Source organism: Cryptomeria japonica, chromosome 5, assembly GCF_030272615.1.
Source record: "Cryptomeria japonica chromosome 5, Sugi_1.0, whole genome shotgun sequence".
Taxonomy (NCBI): Eukaryota; Viridiplantae; Streptophyta; class Pinopsida; order Cupressales; family Cupressaceae; genus Cryptomeria; species Cryptomeria japonica.
In genome coordinates, this window is record NC_081409.1 from 896,731,804 (window position 1) to 896,751,584 (window position 19,781).

At 36.7% G+C, this 19,781-nt stretch overlaps 3 protein-coding genes across 4 annotated transcripts; 1 reads left to right on the forward strand and 2 right to left on the reverse strand.

Moving 5' to 3' along the window:
• Window positions 1-1,386: 1,386 nt before the first annotated feature.
• Window positions 1,387-4,989, reverse strand: LOC131033554 (pentatricopeptide repeat-containing protein At1g06140, mitochondrial-like). The gene is made up of 4 exons (XM_057964784.2): window positions 4,865-4,989; window positions 2,180-2,267; window positions 1,925-2,123; window positions 1,387-1,769 (listed from the first exon to the last, which is right to left on the reverse strand). The coding sequence occupies exons 1-4, from the start codon at window positions 4,987-4,989 to the stop codon at window positions 1,387-1,389; spliced, it is 795 nt and encodes a 264-aa protein (XP_057820767.1).
• LOC131033555 (disease resistance protein RPV1) lies at window positions 4,713-9,183 on the forward strand. Of its 2 annotated transcripts, XM_059221821.1 has the most exons (5): window positions 4,713-5,672; window positions 5,828-6,906; window positions 6,996-7,340; window positions 7,423-8,547; window positions 8,629-9,183. In XM_059221821.1, the coding sequence occupies exons 2-5, from the start codon at window positions 6,379-6,381 to the stop codon at window positions 8,833-8,835; spliced, it is 2,205 nt and encodes a 734-aa protein (XP_059077804.1). In that variant the 5' UTR covers window positions 4,713-5,672; window positions 5,828-6,378; the 3' UTR covers window positions 8,836-9,183. The 2 variants fall into 2 exon arrangements, with proteins under 2 accessions (XP_059077804.1, XP_059077805.1); XM_059221822.1 differs by having other exon boundaries at window positions 4,717-6,906; window positions 8,638-9,183.
• Window positions 9,184-17,000: 7,817 nt separating this feature from the next.
• Window positions 17,001-19,223, reverse strand: LOC131033597 (pentatricopeptide repeat-containing protein At2g22070). The gene has a single exon (XM_057964833.2). The coding sequence runs from the start codon at window positions 19,221-19,223 to the stop codon at window positions 17,001-17,003; it is 2,223 nt and encodes a 740-aa protein (XP_057820816.2).
• Window positions 19,224-19,781: the final 558 nt, after the last annotated feature.

Consider the following 19,781-nt stretch of genomic DNA (forward strand, 5'->3'; position numbering starts at 1 on the left):
TCTTATATCTTGAGTGGGATGCGAGAGAATAAATCTTCCTAATGCATCTCTTCTCCTCCTATGCATGCAGATTAATGAAGAAATTCAAAAAGCTAGCTAAAAACTTAAAACTAATGGTTACAACAGGTTCTTAGTTTGGCACCATCCCTGGCAAGGACACCAAAAATGTTGGTCCTCACAACTGGAATGACAACTAGGTAATAAAACACAATTCAGAGATTGGGTATCTTTGAATAGCTAGTTTTCTTGTAGCAAAGGCTCATTTACTTATCGACCAGGGACGTAAACTTAAAATGGGCCAGCACGGTATGTGCACCAAGTTCATATCACAACCATTCTATATTACTGCAGGAAAGGAAATTCTTTAAAGTAAACATGCAAAATCTTAATGAACTAATACTTAATCCAAATTCACAACTGGAAATCACTCAAACAATTACTACTAAATGATAATGTTTTGGCAAGCGGATAGGAACTACTCCGCTGCTGTGGCTGCAGGAACAGACACAAGAACTGTTTCCAGTGGCTGCAGGAACAGACAATTGCAGAAACAACTACTACTGAAGAATGAAATCTAATTGAAAAACACAAAGGATTACTCACCAAGTGGGCCCCCTTGAGTGAGCATATCCAGAACTTTCAAATTACAATTGTTTATCTTTTAAAATCACATAGATCTCTTTATTCCATTTTGACTGTGAAAATACATAAAATACCGGAAGTCTGAGTATTACAAATATAATGGTCGTTCCCTTCTACCCTGAAAAGAGAGAGAGACCCCTTTATTTATAAGGAAGCTTATAACAGATTCCTAACTGATCGACCACATTTCTACGAAATAGGCGAACAAGATTCATTAAACAAAAAAGAAGAAGAAGACAACGTAGAAAAACTGAACAACATCTATCCTGCGACTGAGAAAATATAGCATGACATGCTTCCTAGATCTAAGCTCCACTAAGAACAGTTATAAATGTTTCATAAATCATTCTGTTGAAGAACCGGTCAAGTGGCTTTGATCTCCCTTATTACTGGTTTCTTTTGATTGGGTTTGTATTGCGGCTATATACCTGGCACTTCTTTAAACCGCCACTTAGTCTTTCATTCTCCTTTGGCGACCATGCATCATGATATTAATGCGCACAACAAATATGTGTATATACTAATGCTAACAGGATATAATTTAAACCATACTTAAGATTGATTTTAGATATTTGCATAGATAAATCATTTAAAAACCATTATATGACAACCTTAAGTATAAGTCAAATCAGCTTCAGAAACACTTAAAAGGTATCAACTTAGGAGAGAATTCTGATCCAAATGTCATCTAATCATAAGACCTAGGCAGGAGTATTATAACAAAAATCTATCAAAATAGAGCCATTATTTAGGCTCATCGCTTCCTGCAGTGGAATATATGTTTGACATCAGAATATACGACCCTGTATCTTGTGATCTTAAGTCAAGAAGACATTCTGCTGCCCGTCTTCCCATTTCTATATTTCCATGGATTCTGCAAGCACCAAGAAAAGCACCCCAAATAGCTCCATTTGGTTTCACTGGCATTTTTTTGATAAATTCCTCTGCCTCATCCAGGTGCCCAGAACGACCAAGAAGATCAACCATGCAAACATAGTGCTCTATTTCTGGAATGAGGCCATGTTCTTGGCTCACTGAATCAAAATAGTGATGCCCTTCATCGATGAGACCACACTGGCTACAAGAAAAGAGAATTCCTACAAAGCTTATGGCATTTGTCTTGATACCTGCGTGGAGCATTTGCTCAAACAATTCGATAGCCTGATACCCTAATCCATGTTGTGCATACCGTGTAATGATAGTAGTCCACAATACAACATCATTTTTGGATTGTTTGTCAAATGGTTTACAAGCATCATCTATACTTCCACATTTTGCATACATGTCAACAAGATAACTCCCAACTTAGGCAGCCATCTCATTTCCACTTTGGCAATGTGTGGATGCACTTGCTTCTCCTGTTCCAGAATTGCAATGCTTGCACAAGCCTTTAAGGTGCTCGCATAGGGGAATAAGTCTACCTTAACCCCTTCTCTAAGCATTCTTCGAAAGAGATTCACAGCCTCCTCGCCCTGATCATTCTGTGCATATCCAGAGATCATAGCATTCCATGAGACAATATTAGCTATGGATTCACCTGAACAAATCCAACAGCCATCCCAGTTGGCAATCCAAATATGAAGTTTGTCATTCTGTCAAACACATGGTGTGCAACATCTACCCTCCTGCATTTGGAATACATGTTAACAAGAGCATTACCAACAACACCATTTAAATCAAACCCAGATATGAAAACATGACCATGCACTTGCTTTACCTTTCCTAAATCTCCCAGTGCAAAACAGACTCCAATTGTCACGATTTACTTAGGTAAAAGGTGAAGTTTGGTAAGGTTTGGACAATTTTAGTTATCTACAACTTTTTTTTATTGAAACTAAGCAAAAAATTACATAGAGAAGGCAACACGTATGTTGTCAGAAAAGAAAGAATAAAATACTTCAGTAACAAATTGGATTACAAGAGTACAATAGCGTTGTTATAATAGCAATGAAAATATACATATCTACTTAAAATAGTGCTACTAGTAACAAAGACACATCAATAATCTTAGTATTCTTCTTGCAAAGCTTATGGGACTAGGAAAAAAGAAAAGCGGCCTGAAGGCGTATGTTAGAGTAAAGCCTTATACTATCAATTTCCTTGTGATAATTGCTAAAAAACACAACATTACATCTATTATATCAAATATGCTTAAGAAATATTTGTCTAATAGAATTAGTAATGAAGTTGTTATGCATTCCAAAACCCAATATGGCTTCTTTCCAATTTAGATCATGATAAAAAGTTGAAGAAAATTTCTTGAACAAAACAAACCACTATTTTTTAGCACATAAACAATTCCATACTTTCAGTACCTTGGCAAAATGAGCAATTAGCTAGTTGAACAATAACACATTTCAACCTATCCCCAACATGTAGTTTGCAATGCATTATCTTCCACACCAACACTTGAGTATTGAAATCAGTTGTAGATTTCCAAACTTGGGCACTCAACTTATTCCAGAACTTAGAATTAAATCTACATTTCCATTTGCAATTTGGTTGAGGAGTGGGAGACCAACTAGGCAAAATATGAGTATACACCACCTTCAATGGAATGTTTTTGAAATGGCTACAAGACAACCATCGCTAATCTTTTAAAAAATTACAATCCTTTGGGGTGCATAGCTTCATAGAGAGTTCAGCAATGACTAGAGACAATTTTTAATGAATAATCAATTGTTGATACATTAGTTCATACTCATTAATGTACCAATAATTGTTGCAAGAATTGAATATAGAGACGTGTGCTTACATGAGAAAAATTAGATTAATTTCTTCATACAAGCATATAAACATGATGATTTATTAATGAGTGCATTTAGAAGAAAAATAAAAATGAGTATTATAATGATTTGATGAGTTCAATTTTTACTAAACTCCATTTCATTTTTATCATTTAAGTTTGACTATTTATTTATCACATCTTCAATCTTGTTATGAAATCTATTATGATATGTCATGATACATCATCCTTGAGTATTCCTCTATAATAAGTAATTAGGTCAATTGGAGTGTTGTTTAATTGGTTGGACACACCAAGATTCAATTTTTTGCTAAAGAGAATTTGGTTTAATTGGAAAGTCCATGTTGTAGACATCTAGATGGTGCTTAGTTCAAGTTTTCTACAATACAAAAAGAAAAGAAAAAATATTCAGATTTCTAAAAATATGATGTAAGGGATGATACCATCCCATTTATTAATATAATTTAAACAATAACAAAAAGAAATAATTTTAAATAATACATGTAATACATTTAATGCAGTTTTTAATTTTTTAATTTTTCTTATGGAAGATTTTATATCTATTCAACATGACAAAAATAGATTAAACAATGTCAAATTGAAACTTAACAATTTTATTAGAAAGTATTAGAAAGAAATATAGAATAATTATCATGAATACAATTATATAAAAACTATAATTTAAAATTCTTTAATAATACATGTTTAACAAACCATAATGTAATTTGAATAATTTAAATAAGAATCCTGCTTTTTAAAAAATTGATTTAATATTGAATGAACATTAAGCTGGAGTGATATTAGAATATTGTTTCAAATTTATGATGCCATTGAATTCATCTAGACACCCTGAATGTATCTTGTGACCAACTATGAATTTATGAAAACAATTTGTCACTTCACATGTTATAAATATTGAATGGATATGAAGTATATATAATAATATGCAGAAATTGTAAAATAATTGAATCCAACAACTCCAATTTTCATCTTGTGGAAGCGGATCTCATGCGGACGCGTTTATTCTGGCTCCAAAACGATAGTACGGATTGACTAACACGCGTGTTAGTCACGCGTTTTACACCGTCAATTTTGCAATTAATGGCTACGATTGACTAACCTGTCGCTAACACACTGTACGAAAGGTCCGTTTTGAAACCAGAATAGACACAGCCATCTCATGCGGGGCTTATCTGCCATGTGGATGTCATGAAATTTTATACAAAACCATTGTTCTATGATGTTAAATTGTACACCAAAACAAATCATTATTTTCATAAGATACCTGAGTCATGATATAAGCTACCATTGGATGTTTCAACTCAACATCGGATTGGATGTTTCACATGCCTGACCACTCAACATTTGTCACAACATGATTGTCTTTTGCACTGCACCTGCCCTGCTCTGCCCCTTGTTTTCCTAAATTACATCCTGACTATGACTGCCACTCAAATTGGTGGTTGCAACTTGCACAGCTCTCCTCTTACAAATACCAGGCCCTTCACCTGCTCAACAATCACAACCCTCTTCCATTCTAGTTTATCTTTCTGTAAAAGCTTAAATCCATTTCCATGGCATCTACCTCTACTTCTAGTCATATTAATGAGCAGAATGAACATACAAATCCATTTGATGAAATTGTTGTATCTTCCTCCACTTCTACTACACCCTCACTGGGAACCCTGTTTTGATTGCTGTTCTCCCTTTCTCTCTCTCTGTTCTACTCGAAACCATTCTAATTCTTTTCAAGAGATCGCACCATCTCCATCTGAACCACATGCTTTTGACCAGGTTATACCATCTACATCTATTTCTGGTAGATCCACTCCAATGCCACACAGAAAACTGCCCTACGATGTGTTTATTAATCATCGTGGCCCAGATGTCAAACAAACACTCGCAGCCACTCTCTATAAGCCCCTCACGGGCATGGGATTGAGGGTTTTTCTTGATAATGAAGAGCTTGAATTTGGGATTTTTTGCCCAGAGAAATAGAAGAGGCAATGCACACTGCTTCGCTGCATATAGCTATATTTTCTGAGAATTATGCACAATCCTCATGGTGTTTGGCAGAGCTTTCATACATGCTAAAAACGGGCACTCAAATCGTTCCTGTTTTCTATCATGTTCAGCCTGATGATGTCAGATATGCAAAAGGAGTTTTTGCTGAGGCGTTTTCCCGGCATATGAAAAAGGGTAGATACACCAAGGAAAAGCTTGAGGAGTGGAAGAATGTGCTCAACAGTGTTTCATATAATGTCGGTTTTGTTCATAATGTTGTGTGAGTACCAAGCACTCTTCTCTCTAGCACTTATCCTCTTCTTATCAATTCCTTCCTGATTGGTTGCATGTTTATTTGTTTCTTATTTTTCGTTACACATGTCATCTTAAGTGATGTTTGGTCTATTTTGTTTTGCTGCTGTTGTATATGCTTAGTGATGAGGGGATCCTGATGAAGAACATTGTTCGTTCTGTTTTGAAAGTAATAAAAAAAGTGTCGTTTGTGGTTGCCAACCATCCAATTGGTCTAGATGAAACTGTCATAGACTTTGAAAGGACAACTCTTCAATCCACAGAGAGCCATAACAATGTCCAAATTGTAGGAATATGGGGCATGGGTGGTTCTGGCAAGACCACTCTTGCCAAACAGTTATATAATGATAAATATAGAACTGTGGGCAAGTCTAGTTTTTTATTAGATGTTAGGGATGCTGCTTCTAAAAGTAAATTGCATAAGAAACAGAAAAAGCTTCTAGAGGATCTTGGTATCTCAGGAGAATCAATTGACAATGTAGAAGAAGGGAAGGGGATTCTTGCTAGCCGTTTGCGATATTCGGGTGCTTATCATTCTAGATGATGTGGATAGTGTAGATCAATTGAATGCTCTAGTGCCTAAGAAGGATAGTCTTGGATTGGGTAGCTTGATTGTAGTCACTTCAAGAGAATTAGAAGTCTTTCGTTGTTGGGACATTTCATCCATCTATAGAATGAAAGAATTGGATCGACCTCATGCCAAGCAGCTCTTTTGTTGGCATGCTTTCTTGCAGCCCTCTCCGCACCAAGAACTTGAAGATCTAGTTGAAAATTTCCTAGATGTTTGCCATGGATTACCATTGTCTCTAAAAGTTTTTGGAGCACAACTATATGGTATCTCCAAGAAAGATTATTGGGAAATTCAATTGCACAAGGTCTCTAGAATTTTACCCAAAGATATCAAAGAGAGATTAAAAATCAGTTATGATGCGCTAGATAACGAGAAGCAGATATTCTTAGATGTTGCCTGTTTCTTTATTGGAGAGGAAGTAAGTTCAGCTATTACAGCTTGGGACGGATTGGGATGGAATGGTCAGCATAGTTGGGAACAACTCTTAAATAAGTGTCTTGTTGAACTCAATGATGACCGTATAAGAATGCATGACCACTTACACGATTTGGGAAGAGAAATCGCAAATCATCAGTCACCCTACCGCCTGTGGTCTCCCCAACAAATTATTAATGTTGGTAATGAAGTACAGGTAAGATTAGTGCTTTTCTTTGTCTAATTGTATTTGTTTGATTCTTGTTTCCATAGCTATTTGACTTCATTTTTGTTTGTATTTAAAAGAGAATTGCAATTCGAGGAATAATAGCCACAGCGGTTGAAACCCCAAGCGAGAATGAGGGGTTTCTTCGATGTTCTGAGGATGGAAAGCTTATAGTTAAGGCAAGTGGAGTAAATTATAGCCTGGAACCCTCTTCGCTTGGATTAAAATTTTTGCACGTTAGACGAAATCATCATAATCAAGTAATCGGTGAACTATCACGAGAGCTGGTATGGCTTCGCTGGCAGGACATTGAGCAGAGAAATCTTCAGTCATTGAGTTCACTTAAAAATTTGAGGGTTTTAGAACTCAGCGAAACTTGGAATGGGGAACATCACTTAGAAAAACTATGGGAAACTGACAGCAATGTAAGTATCTTGATTGAATAAGCTACTTCCATATTTTTATTATTGTGCAGATTCAGTCGATTTCATTGTGAATTTTTCGCAGGCTCCTGTGCAGTTAAGAGAGCTGTTTATCAGAGACTGCCCAAACTTTCAAGTACTTCCAAAGTCAATAGGATGTCTTGAACATTTGAAAAAGATAATCATTAGTAGGAATAAGATAAGGAAGCTGCCGGAAGAATTTTGTCTTCTTCAATCGCTGGAGCACCTGGAGTTGGATGGTTCAGAGCTATCATCATTACCCAGCAGTTTTGGTGATCTAAAAAACCTAAGGCATCTTGCTTTTTTCAATTGCCAGAAATTGAGGAGGTTGCCAGTCTCGTTTAAAGAGCTCACACTCCTACAACACCTCTTCTTACAGTGCTGTTATGAACTCACCTTAGAGTCAGACATTCTGGAAAACATGACAAGGCTAGTGTATTTCATTATCGATGGTAGCAATCAATTGGAAGAGTTGCCTCGTCACATTACAAATCAACCCTCCTTGACAGAGCTATGTTGTTATTCAAAGAAGTTAAAGGAGATACCAGTGAACATCGGTCAACTGAGCAAGTTGCGAAGAATGGATATAAGAAGTGAATTGATGACAAGCCTGCCGACGTCTATTGGAGATTTGTCTTCCTTGACTTATCTTCATATTTCTTATTGTCACAAGCTGGAATGTCTACCTGAGTCTCTGGGGCGCCTTGATCTCTTAAGGAATTTAAGAATGGATTTTGTAGGAGTGAAATCCTTACCAAAGTCATTAGGGCAACTAATTAATCTTCAAAAGTTGGAGATAATGCGTTGCCCAACCGGTGAATTGGATCTTGGGGCAGGGTTGTTTACATGTTTGAAGGAGATATACCTTAAGTCAACTGAAGTGTCCAAGATCTCCATCTCTGAAGACTCTCCTCTCGAGTGGCTCAGATTTTGGGATAATGGACATCTAAAGGAAATAGAAGTCCTACCAAATACACTCCAGCACATAAGTTTGATGAGGTGCCCCAATTTGGATGTGCTTCCTAGTTTTGCACAATTAGGTTCTCTCGAAAGTTTCATCATCAAAGGCTGCTACAGAGTAAAGAAAATACCAGGTTTGGAACATTGCAGAGCAATGGAAAGATTGAGAAAAGTGGAACTCCAAGCAATCAACAGATCAAGTTTCGAAGGTTTCATTCATAGCATGCAGGTAATAATAGTTTATAGACATATAAGATTCTATTTATTTTCAACTAATTGTGCATTATTGCTAACGTGTTGATGTGCGAAGGACTTGCAGAAATGGCCAAAGGAAGAAATAATAGTGTGCACGCGAGCAGTCCCTGATGCGGCCACAATTGTAAACTCGTTTGTAAACTCCTTTCCCAATCTCTCTGTGGTTGACTCCTTCGCTAACCAAAAACTGAAGTCCGACCCATTTCTCAAATGGCCCTCCGCTGCTCGCTGTATTCTTCTATGTTTTGTTGTGAATTGTTAATCTCAAATAACCTCGTTACGGCCGGCATACAGTACTGAAAATGCGGATAAAACAATTATGGGGCACTCTGATGTGATGGTGTTGGAGGAGGGTAAATGGGTATGGACAGCTCTGTTAACGAAACATTCATGGTTCCATAAGGGCATTTCAGGTGAGACACAACCACGGGTGCACATATGTGAAGATGGTCGTGGTGTAGGAGAAGTGGAGAAAGGAGTAGTTGTGATGGGAGAAGAGGAGAGCGTTTGGGAGGCTTTCACCGGTTTATGTGTTGTCCTAGCAAATTAAGAATATTGTCAATAATATTGATAGACATGTGAATTAAATAGATTCATTGGAACGAAAACAACATTCTTTAGTAACTTATGGTTCTCTTTCATTATATATATAAATTATATTTAAATAATATAATATAATAATATTTTATAATTAATTTTTTTATTCAGAAATTATTAAAAGTGGATTTTTATTATTTATAGAAAATTATAGAAAAGTACAATTAAAAAAAATAAAATTAAGAATATCATTTTATTTGATGGTTGTGGTTTTAATTTAATAACATTTTTAAAGGAGATTTTATTCAAAGTTTACACAAGATTACTAAGATCCAATATTGAATTCAACTATGAAGACATATAGACATGTAAATAAACAACTTAAAGATTGTCTAGAACCACAATAATAATAAAATAGAACATACATACAAAATTTTAAAGAACACTAAATTTTTTAATTCACGTGACAATAATGATTACATCACTTAAGCCACCCTTATTCATAATGGTAAAGAGGTGGTTTAAACCCTCCATCAATTACCACTTGTGAGCACTCATAAACCTTATAAGATGAATACTTGTATATTTCTATAACAAATGGGAAGCATGCTTATATAGATGCGAGATCCTCAACTATTGCCTTGTTATTTTCTTAAATCTAATCTTTAAAATTGCCATTGAAGAGAGAAAATTAAGATTCACATTTTTTTATAAAACATAAATATCATGTTGCTATCAAACCTCAGACATCGATTTTCTAATTGGGTCCTAAGAGAGATGTGAGAGATGGTGTGCTATCAACCTCGGACATCGATTTTCTCTTTGCACAAAGGTTTTGCATTCGTTCTCTTTGTTTTGCCAATACCATATCTCTCTTATGTTCCTCTTCAATTGGCATGTCTTCTTCTATGGCGTTCAATTTCCTTGATTGACGAATTTGCCTTATATTTTCTCTTGTCTTTGCATTCTTAGCTTCACGCTTTTCCCATGTTGGCTTTTGTTCTCTTTTCCTCGGCATGGTGGTGATTTCTAAATATACCTACACAAAGATTGTATAAAACAATTGCATAAACCAATAGCAACATATGAAATTAAGTTATGAATGCTAAAATTGTTGAAGTTATGATCTAAGTGGAAAGATGTGATAAGGTGGTCTTATTCACATATGCACTGCTTAGATTTTTCTCTTATTGATGTAGTTAAATTGTATATTATGAAATAGCAACAAAAAAAATCATAATAAACATTTTAGTTTTTAAAAAAAAAAAAAAAATCTCAAATAACAAAAATCCCTCTAAAAACTTCAAATGTTTGTCGTCTATGATGTCCAACCAGCAAAAAGGTGGTGAAATTGTGATGGAATATGTTGAATATTCTTCTATAATAAGTCAACACCATGAAAAAAGTGTTTCCTTGTTGTGATCAGACAAAAAGCACAGACAGAACTAGGTAATGTGGGCCAGAATCATGGGTCCAATATCTTAGTTTACTGTTTTTCACGTGCAATCCATTTGACATGTGCCAAATTTGGCGCACGCCAAATTGGCTCTATCAACTTTTTAACATTCACCAAAAATATTAAGGTGTGTGTGCATTAGAGAGAGAGAGAGAGAGAGAGAGAGAGAGAGAGAGAGAGAGAGAGAGAGAGGGGGGGGGGAAGAATAGAGATAGAGAGTGAGATATAGGAGGAGAGGGAGGAAAAATAGAGATAGAGAGATATAGGTGGGAGAGAGAGAGAGAGAGAGAGAGAGAGAGAGAGAGAGAGAGGAATAATAGAGATAGGGAGATATAAGAGGGGAGGAAGGAAGAATAGAGATAGGGAGATAGAGAGAGTGAGAAAAAGAGAAAGGGAGTGGAAGGGAGAGACTTGAGAAGGAAAGAGGGAAAGAGAAAGGGAGAGAGAGAGGGAGAGAGAGAGAGAGAGAGAGAGAGAGAGAGAGAGAGAGAGAGAGAGAGCTGAGAAAGAGAGAGAGAGAGAGAGAGAGAGAGAGAGAGAGAGAGAGAGAGAGAGAGAGAGAGAGAGAGAGAGAGAGAGACCTGAGAAAGAGAGAGAGAGAGAGGAGAGAGAGAGAGAGAGAGAGAGAGAGAGGGAGAGAGAGAGAGAGAGAGAGAGAGAGAGAAGAACGAGATGGGGGATGAGCGAGGAAGAATGGAGATAGGGAGATAGAGAGAGTGAGAAAAAGATAAAGGGAGTGGGAGGGAGAGACTTGCGAAGGAAAGAGGGAAAGAGAAAGGGAGAGAGGGAAAGAGGGAGAGAGAGAGAGAGAGAGAGATAGAGAGAGAGAGAGAGAGAGAAGAAGAAAGGGAGGGAGGGAGAGAGAAATGAAGAATAGAGATAGAGAGGGAGATATAGGAGGAGAGGGAGGAAGAATAGAGATAGGGAGATATAGGAGGGGAGGGAGGAAGAATAGAGATAGGGAGATAGATAGAGTGAGAAAAAGAGAAAAGGAGTGGGAGGAAGAATAGAGATAGGGAGATATAGGAGGGGGGAGGAAGAATAGTGATAGGGAGAGAGAATTGAGAGAGAGGGAAAGAGACTTGAGAGAAAGAGAAAGGGAGCGAGAGGGAGAGAAAGAGAGATAAAGGAAAATAAAGAGAGACTTGAGAGAGTAAGAGCAAGGGAGGGGGAGGGAGAGGGAGATAATGGGAGAGAGAGACACTTAAGAGAGGGGGAGAGAGTGAGAGATAGAGATACTTGAGAGAGGGAGAGAAAGAGAGACCCCAAGTGAAAGACAGAAAGAGAGGGATAGACCAAAGAGAGACAGTGGGCGAGGGAGATGGGAAAGAGAGGGAGAGTTACCTAAGAGGGAAGGAAGTAGAGAGGGAGAGACCTAAGAGAGAGAGGGCGAATGCAAGGAAGAGACCAGGGAGATAATGCTGATATGAGCATGTTGATTACTGAAATTTGACTGTCTGAAATTTATATGAATACTCTAAAAACTAGAATATACATTATATCTTCTAGAGATCTAGAACCACTCTCAAACATCCTGACAATATATACATAAAATATAACATTTAAGTATACTTATACTTAAATGTTATATTTTATGTATATATTGGAGAGAGAGCACTTGGTGCCTTCTAAGATGAAAAAAATGCTAAGAAATACATTTGGTGTGCGCCAAATGTATTTTCAATTTTTTTCCATTTGGCATGTGCCAAATGTGTTGCCTTGGGAAACACCAAGACAAAAGATTGGATTTGCCTTGGGCATCCAACCCAAAGGCTTGTACACCCTTCTCAAGCTTGAGATGTGTTTTCTCACAAATATTGAAATTTTTTAAACTTTTTTGTTCATGCTCTCGGTCAAGTTTGCACTTGTTTCAATGCAATAAAAAAAACACCACAGAATCATCAAGCTCTGTCTTAGCTATCCAGCCATATAATTATTTTCAAATTTTGATAATGTTAAGGTCTTCATCCATAATTTCTTTTGTTAGTGTGTCTGATTTTTGTCAAAAACCAACATGTCATATTTTGGCCATAGATTTTTACTCGTTTATTAAGTTTTGAAACAAATTACATTTTTAGAAACTAGACTCCATTCTACACAATTTTTAAAAAAAAAAAAAAAAATCTGATTTTTTATTTCACAAATTTTTGGGGGAGCATGCTCAAATTTATGCTTTTTAGAACGTGTCCACTTCGGAAATTCGTCAAATATTCAAATTAGCCAAAAAAACTAGCATAAAATTCAATGTGTTAGCTACTTTCTCATCGAAGCAATTTGCAAAATTCTAAAAAAAAGTTGACGTTTTAGGGGCACCATATTTTGTGCTATGTTATTTTTTTTTCTGAAAAAACAGGACCATTAAATGTAGTGCCCCTTTTTAAAAGTTAAAACCCTCAATCTCCTATGTTTTCAAAACAAATTACTAGTTTAGAAAGTAGATTTAGAGCACTTCAACTTTTGTTCTTGTTGCATCTTCAAATTTTGAGTGTACCTATCTTCAAATTGTCGTCGAAGTTCAGACCTTGTTGATTTCAGAAAAAATTAAATAGTGGCATCTTAAGACCCCTTTTTGGTCCCCCATCTTTGTGCAATTACCCATGTGCAACATGTCATTGGATTAGGAAGATGTTTCTTGTGACACAACTTACCTCTTGTGCTTTGAAGATGGTTTTGGAAATCATGAGCACATGCCTCTGTGTTGAGCTCTATTAATATGTTGATGCCTTAGTTGTTTTTTATGAGAACGATAGGTTGAAGACGTTGTTATGCTGCTGGAATTATTCTCGAAATCTCTGTTTTAAATATCCCTGAAGAGTATTGGCTCTATGCATTGTATTGTAACTATTTTGTTGTTGATAATACAATTGAGTCTGGCTTTTGGAATATGGGTTTTTTCTCGAAAGGGTTTTCCCACATATATCTGGTGTTGTGGTTTTATTTATGTAATTTGATTTTATATGTGTTTATCTAATTTGCAATTGTTTAAAAGTTTGTAAGAAATTTCTGCATCATCTCACCTGTTAGATTTAGCATTTGGAAGCGTTATTTCGCACTTAGGCTTTCTTTCAAAAAGATAGTTGTGAACAATAAGAACAAGGTGAGGAGTCTGCCGAAAGAATTTTGTCTTCTTCAATCACTGGAGTACCTAAAGTTGGATGTTTCGGAGCTATCATCACTACCTAGCAGTTTTGGTGATTTGAGAAACCTGAGGCATCTTGAGTTGTCCAATTGCAATAAAATGAAGAGGTTGCAGCATCTTTTAAGGAGCTCACACTCCTGCAAGACCTCTTTTTCCGGTGCTATTGCGAACTCACCATAGATTCAGACATTCTAGAAAACATGGGAAGGCTAGAATCTTTGAATATCTTTGGTTTCTCGCAATTGGAAGAGTTGCCTCGTCACATTACAAATCAGGCCTCCTTGACAGAGCTATGTTGTCATACAGAGAGGTTAAGGGAGCTACCAATGAACATTGGTCAACTGAGTAAGTTGCAAAGCATATCGATTACAAGTATATTGTTGACAAACCTGTCGAAATCTATTGGAGATTTGTCTTCCTTGACTTTTCTTCATATTTGTAACTGTCGGAAGCTGGAATGTTTACCCGAGTCAATGGGGCGCCTTAATCTCTTAAGGACTTTAAGTTTAGGTTGTTAGGAGTGAAATCCTTACCAAAATCAGTTGGGTAACTAATTAATCTTCGAACGTTGATGATAGATGATTGCCCAATCGACGAGTTGGACCTCAAGGCAGGGTTTACTCATCTGAAGGAGATATATCTGAAGTCAACCGAAGTGTCCAAGATCTCCATCTCTGAAGACTCTTCTCTCGAGGAGCTCTCACTTTTGTATAATAGCCATCTAATGGATATAGAAATCCTACCAAATACACTCTATAAAATAGCTTTGAGAGGGTGCCCCAAGTTGGCTGTGCTTCACAATTTCGCACAATTAGATTCTCTATGTGCATTTGAACTTGAAGGCTGCTATGTAGTTAAGAAAATACAAGGTCTTCACAATTTCGCACAATTAGATTCTCTATGTGCATTTGAACTTGAAGGCTGCTATGTAGTTAAGAAAATACAAGGTTAGGAACGTTGCAGAGCATTAGAGATCCTAAGAGCAGAGACGATGTGGGAGGATGCAGGTATAGAAGGTTTGGAGCACATGGAAAGATTTTAAGAGAGTGCATCTCACATCACTCAGTAGATCAGGTGTTGAAGATTGCATTCAAAGCATGAAGGTAATAATAGTTTATAGAATTCTAATTATTTTCATTGATTGTGCATTCCCTAATGTGTTGATGTGCAAAGGACTTGCAGAAATGTCCTAAAGAACATATGATAGTATGCACGCGGGTGGTCCCTGATGCAGCCACATTTGTAAACTCCTTTCCCAATCTCTCTATCGTTGACTCCTTTGCTAACCAGAAAACAAACTCTGGCGCATCCCTCAAATGGCCCTCTATTGCTGGCTGCATTCTTCTATGTTTTGTTGGGAATTGTGAATCTCCAGAAACTGTATTGCGGTTGCACTTGCATTACCCAGAAAGTTATATTGGCGAGTCCGATTGTCCAATAGAGGAGGGTAAATGGATGTGGACAGCTTTCTTCACCCGACGTTCTTGGTTCCACAATAACCTTTCAGGTAAATGGGTACGCATATGTGAGGATTTTGAAGGAGAAGTGGAGAAAGGAGTGCTTGTGATGGGAGAAGAGGAGAGAGTTTGGGAGGCTTTCACCAGCTTATGTGTTGTTCTAGCAGATTAATATTATTCTTAACAATATTTAAGGAAAAATGAATTAAACAGATTTATTGTAATCAAAACAGCATTCCGATGATTATATTTTCATTCTTTATTAAAAAAATTTAAATAAAAACATATCATTTACTTACATACAAACATGGTAAAATCAAACAAACAATTTGGCGCACAGAGATTCTGTAAGCTTAACACTTAACTATGATCTAGCTATCTAATCAAGTATTATGCTAATCATATCAACCTTGCAAATTTCATTGTTTTAACCATGGATCAGAGTAATTAATTCGATATCATGTTGCAAGTGTTTTTAAAGTATATATAGACTGACACAATAAAAGCTTGTAATGACTTAAACCGAGATAACAGAATGGGCACCAAAAAATATCACAAGGGCATCAATTAGTCTCTAAAATTTACCAAGTGTATGGCTTGTGATATCTTTCCAGAGTTTTCAGAAAAAAGGAAGATAAGGAAAGAACAGTGAGAACAATTACACTTACAATGCTCAAGCACAGATTTTCACACAAAAATAATCATACTGCTCTCAGTACTGAGTACAGTAACCGGGTTAAAACATGGCCCAGCTAATACCCAGGTTAGGTTTGGAGGTGCAAGTGATTGGGGATGTTGAACATACCCAGGTTTTCTTTCTCATAAAGAGATAAGAAAATCGTGTGGTTCTGGCACTAAAGCACAACTTCTTATTTCCCTGCTTGATTGCATCTATGATTTGCATACTCAATACCCCATCAAAACATCGAGGGTAAAATAGCTGAAGCACATTGTCATCACATATCATTCAGGTAAAACTAAACAAAAAATTTGGCGCATATAAATTCTGTAAGCTTAACACTTAAGTTCTATGATCTAGCCATCTAATCAAGTATAATGCTAATCATATCAACCTTTGCAAATTTCTTTTTTTTAATCATGGATCACAGTAATTAATTCGATATCCTGTTGCAAGTGTTTTTGAAGTATAGACTAACACAATAAAAAGCATCTAATAGTCTAAACCAAGATAACAAAATAGCCACCAAAACGCCACCACAAGAGTCTTGAGAAAAATTGGGCCTTAATCATATTCATCAATCTTCAATGAATATTCAATTCTGCTATCAGTTTATAGTAAAGAAAGATGTTTTATATTACATGCATTTTCTGGAATAAAGACACCTTGACATAAATGATGTATTCACCAAAAGTCAAGCATTAGCTGATATATTAGAATCATAATAACAAGCATCCACACCTTTCGAAAATTTCTCTCAAGAAATCAAACAAATCATATCGGGGAAGAGATGTGTACAAAGATATAAGATGACTCCACAGCCTGATTAGTAAACTTTGGGATTTACCCTCAACCTTACAAAGACGGATGATTGAATGTTAAGACAAATTCTATATCTGTTTCCATCTGTTCAGAAAGCTTTTGATGTAAGCTTTCTAAGCTGTTGATTATGATCCGCATCCATAAAAGTCATTTGTCCATTACTCTTCACAGAACAGACCATACTCTCTCTACTGAGGACATTAAACTCTTCATTGTACATTTCCAATATAACATCCTTTACCAGTTGGCAGTTGACACAATCACAAAAATCAATGTCATGTCACTCCTTCCTCTCTTAGCCAATTGAAATCTTACAACTGTTACTCGACGCCCAGCATCACCAATAATCTCCACAGGAACATTTTCCATCCTTAAAATGATGAAAACGACGGTTATCCCTGAGAACTATTTCTCGGCAAACTAGCTTAGAGATGAATTTTATAGCAATGTGGCAATCACCACATACGCGCAGGTTTTTTGTAATTCGTAATGTTGATCCTGAAGGTGTGCTGATGAGTCCAAAACCAATTGCTAGCTTTTCACTATGGTGGCCAAGAAGAAACTCCTTCTGCTCTTCCTCTACATCGTGCAGCACAAAGTTTTTGTCAGGAACATATCCTACTTGTTTCATTTCCATGGACAATTTCTCCAAGAAAGTGTAAATCTCTTCTGTTTGTGGATGTGATCTATCTCCAACAGTAAACAAATGAACCTTATCTCTGACCTCAATCCAGCTGTACCCAGGTTTTTTCTTTAAGTTTCTATATTCCATCATTTTCCTAACTTTGGCTGCATCAGCCCATCTTCCTGCAGTGGAATATAGGTTTGACAGTAGAATATACAACCCTGTATCCTGTGATCTGAAGTCAAGAAGACATTCTGCTGCCCGTCTTCCCATTTCTATATTTCCATGCATTCTACAAGCACCAAGCAAAGCACCCCAAATAGCTCCATTTGGTTTCACTGGCATTTTTTTGATAAATTCCTCTGCCTCATCCAGGCGCCCAGAACGACCAAGAAGATCAACCATGCAAACATAGTGCTCTATTTCTGGAATGAGGCCATTTTCTTGGCTCATTGAATCAAAATAGTGATGCCCTTCATCGATGAGACCACAGTGGCTACAAGCAAAGAGAATTCCTAAAAAGCTTATGGCATTTGGCTTGATACCTGCCTGCAGCATTTGTTGAAACAATTCGATAGCCTGATGCCCTAATCCATGCTGTGCATACCCTGTAATGATAGTAGTCCACAATACAACATCATTTTTGGACTGTTTATCAAATGCTTTACGAGCATCATCTATACTTCCACATTTTGCATACATGTCAACAAGAGAACTCCCTACAAAGGCAGCCATCTCATTTCCACTTTTTATAATGTGTGGATGCACTTGCTTCCCCTGTTCCAGAATTGCAATGCTTGCACAAGCCTTTAACGTGCTCGCATAAGGGAATAAGTCTACCTTAACCCCTTCTCTAAGCATTCTCCGAAAGAGCTTCACAGCCTCCTCACCCTGATCATCCTGTGCATATCCAGAGATCATAGCGTTCCATGAGACAGTATTCGCAATGGATTCACCCGAGTGAGTTTTTGATGCTTCACCACGAAAAAATCCAACAGCCATCCTGGTTGGCAATCCAAATCTAAAGTTTGTCATTCTGTCAAACACAAGGCGTGCAGCATCTACACTCCTGCATTTGGAATACATGTTAACAAGAGCATTACCAACAACACCGTTCAAATCAAACCCAGTTCTGAAAACATGACCATGAACTTGCTTTCCCTTTCCCAAATCTCCCATTGCAGAACAGACTCCAATTGTTATGCATAAACTGTATTGATCCATCCTAATACCTGCACTCCGCATGGGAAATACAAATTGCAACGCCTTTTCATTCATCCCATTCTGTGCATATCCCGCAATCATTGCATTCCATGACACGACATCTTTTTCTGGAATCTCATAAAAAAGCTTCTTAGCCTCTTCGAGACGCCCATTCCCAAAATACCCTGCAATCATGGCATTCCAAGAAAACTTATCTGGATTAAACATTTTGTCATATATTTGCCGCGCATCTTCAATGTTACCACATTTTGCATGCAAATCAATAAGCGCATTCTCCACAGCAACATCAACCTCAATTTCCATCTTCCTAATCTGATCCTGAATCTCTTTGCCCCGTTCCAAGTCCGTTAACCCCGCACAAGCTTTTAAAACGCTAGCGAAAGTAAACTTATTAGGTAATACGCCTTCGCTCTGCATTTGCTCAAAATGCTGCAAAGCTTCTTCATGATGTCCATTGTGAGTATATCCTGTGATTAACGAAGTCCAGGTGACTACATCTCGTTGAGACATTTTGTCAAACATTTGGCGGGCAAACTCCATCTTCCGGCATTTTATGTACATATGAAGTATATTGTTTTGCAAGAAGAAGTGCTGCTGAAATCCTACTTTGATTATGTGGGCATGGGCATTCTTACCTTCCTCTACGGATCCAGCACTGCCACAATTCTTTAAGAATCTGGTGAGGCTATAAGAATCTCTGAGAAACTTCATGGATTCTAATTCTTGTCTTTATCCATTATTATTATCTGCTGATAAGGTTTCAGCACATGAAACATAATAATTTGTCTGATGGCGTATGAGTTTTGCTAATTTGGAAGAAAGTAAAGTAGTTGCGTTGTTGATAATGACATTGAACTTCCTCCCATGGAAACCCATATGTTGGTATATGTGATTACAGATATGCTTATTGTATTTGTGTAAATTTGCATTGATGTTTGTAACTTTGGTGCAGAGATTTTTCTGAGGTTTTGGTTTTAAATGAGCAAGATTTTTCGTTTGGTTTGTTTCCTTGCAAGAGACCTTGTTTCTAACTTTAATGGTGAAAATTGCAGACCGGCAGTTTGTAAGGGAAAATAAACTAGTTGTATAAATATGTAAGTTAATTACTTAAAAAATCATTCTAGAATGATATAGTTGTATTGAAATAAAGTTATCATAAATATGAAAAATTAATATAAAAGTATTTAGTGATGAATATATTAGTGTATAAGTGTTATATTTTTATTTTTTATGTATATTGTTGTATATATCGATTCAAAAATATAATAG

Bases quoted from the DNA above. Each gene is read 5' to 3' on its own strand.
- LOC131033597 (XM_057964833.2), bottom strand. From the start codon at position 19,223: ATGAAGTTTCTCAGAGATTCTTATAGCCTCACCAGATTCTTAAAGAAT.
- LOC131033555 (XM_059221821.1), top strand. From the start codon at position 6,379: ATGAAAGAATTGGATCGACCTCATGCCAAGCAGCTCTTTTGTTGGCAT. The intron at 6,907-6,995 runs GTAAGATTAGTG...TGTATTTAAAAG, and splicing joins ATGTTGGTAATGAAGTACAG to AGAATTGCAATTCGAGGAAT. The intron at 7,341-7,422 runs GTAAGTATCTTG...AATTTTTCGCAG, and splicing joins TATGGGAAACTGACAGCAAT to GCTCCTGTGCAGTTAAGAGA.
- LOC131033554 (XM_057964784.2), bottom strand. From the start codon at position 4,989: ATGACTAGAAGTAGAGGTAGATGCCATGGAAATGGATTTAAGCTTTTA. The intron at 2,268-4,864 runs GTGCAAGTTGCA...TTCCAAATGCAG, and splicing joins GTATTTGTAAGAGGAGAGCT to GAGGGTAGATGTTGCACACC. The intron at 1,770-1,924 runs GTATGCAAAATG...TGCTCCACGCAG, and splicing joins GGGAGTTATCTTGTTGACAT to GTATCAAGACAAATGCCATA.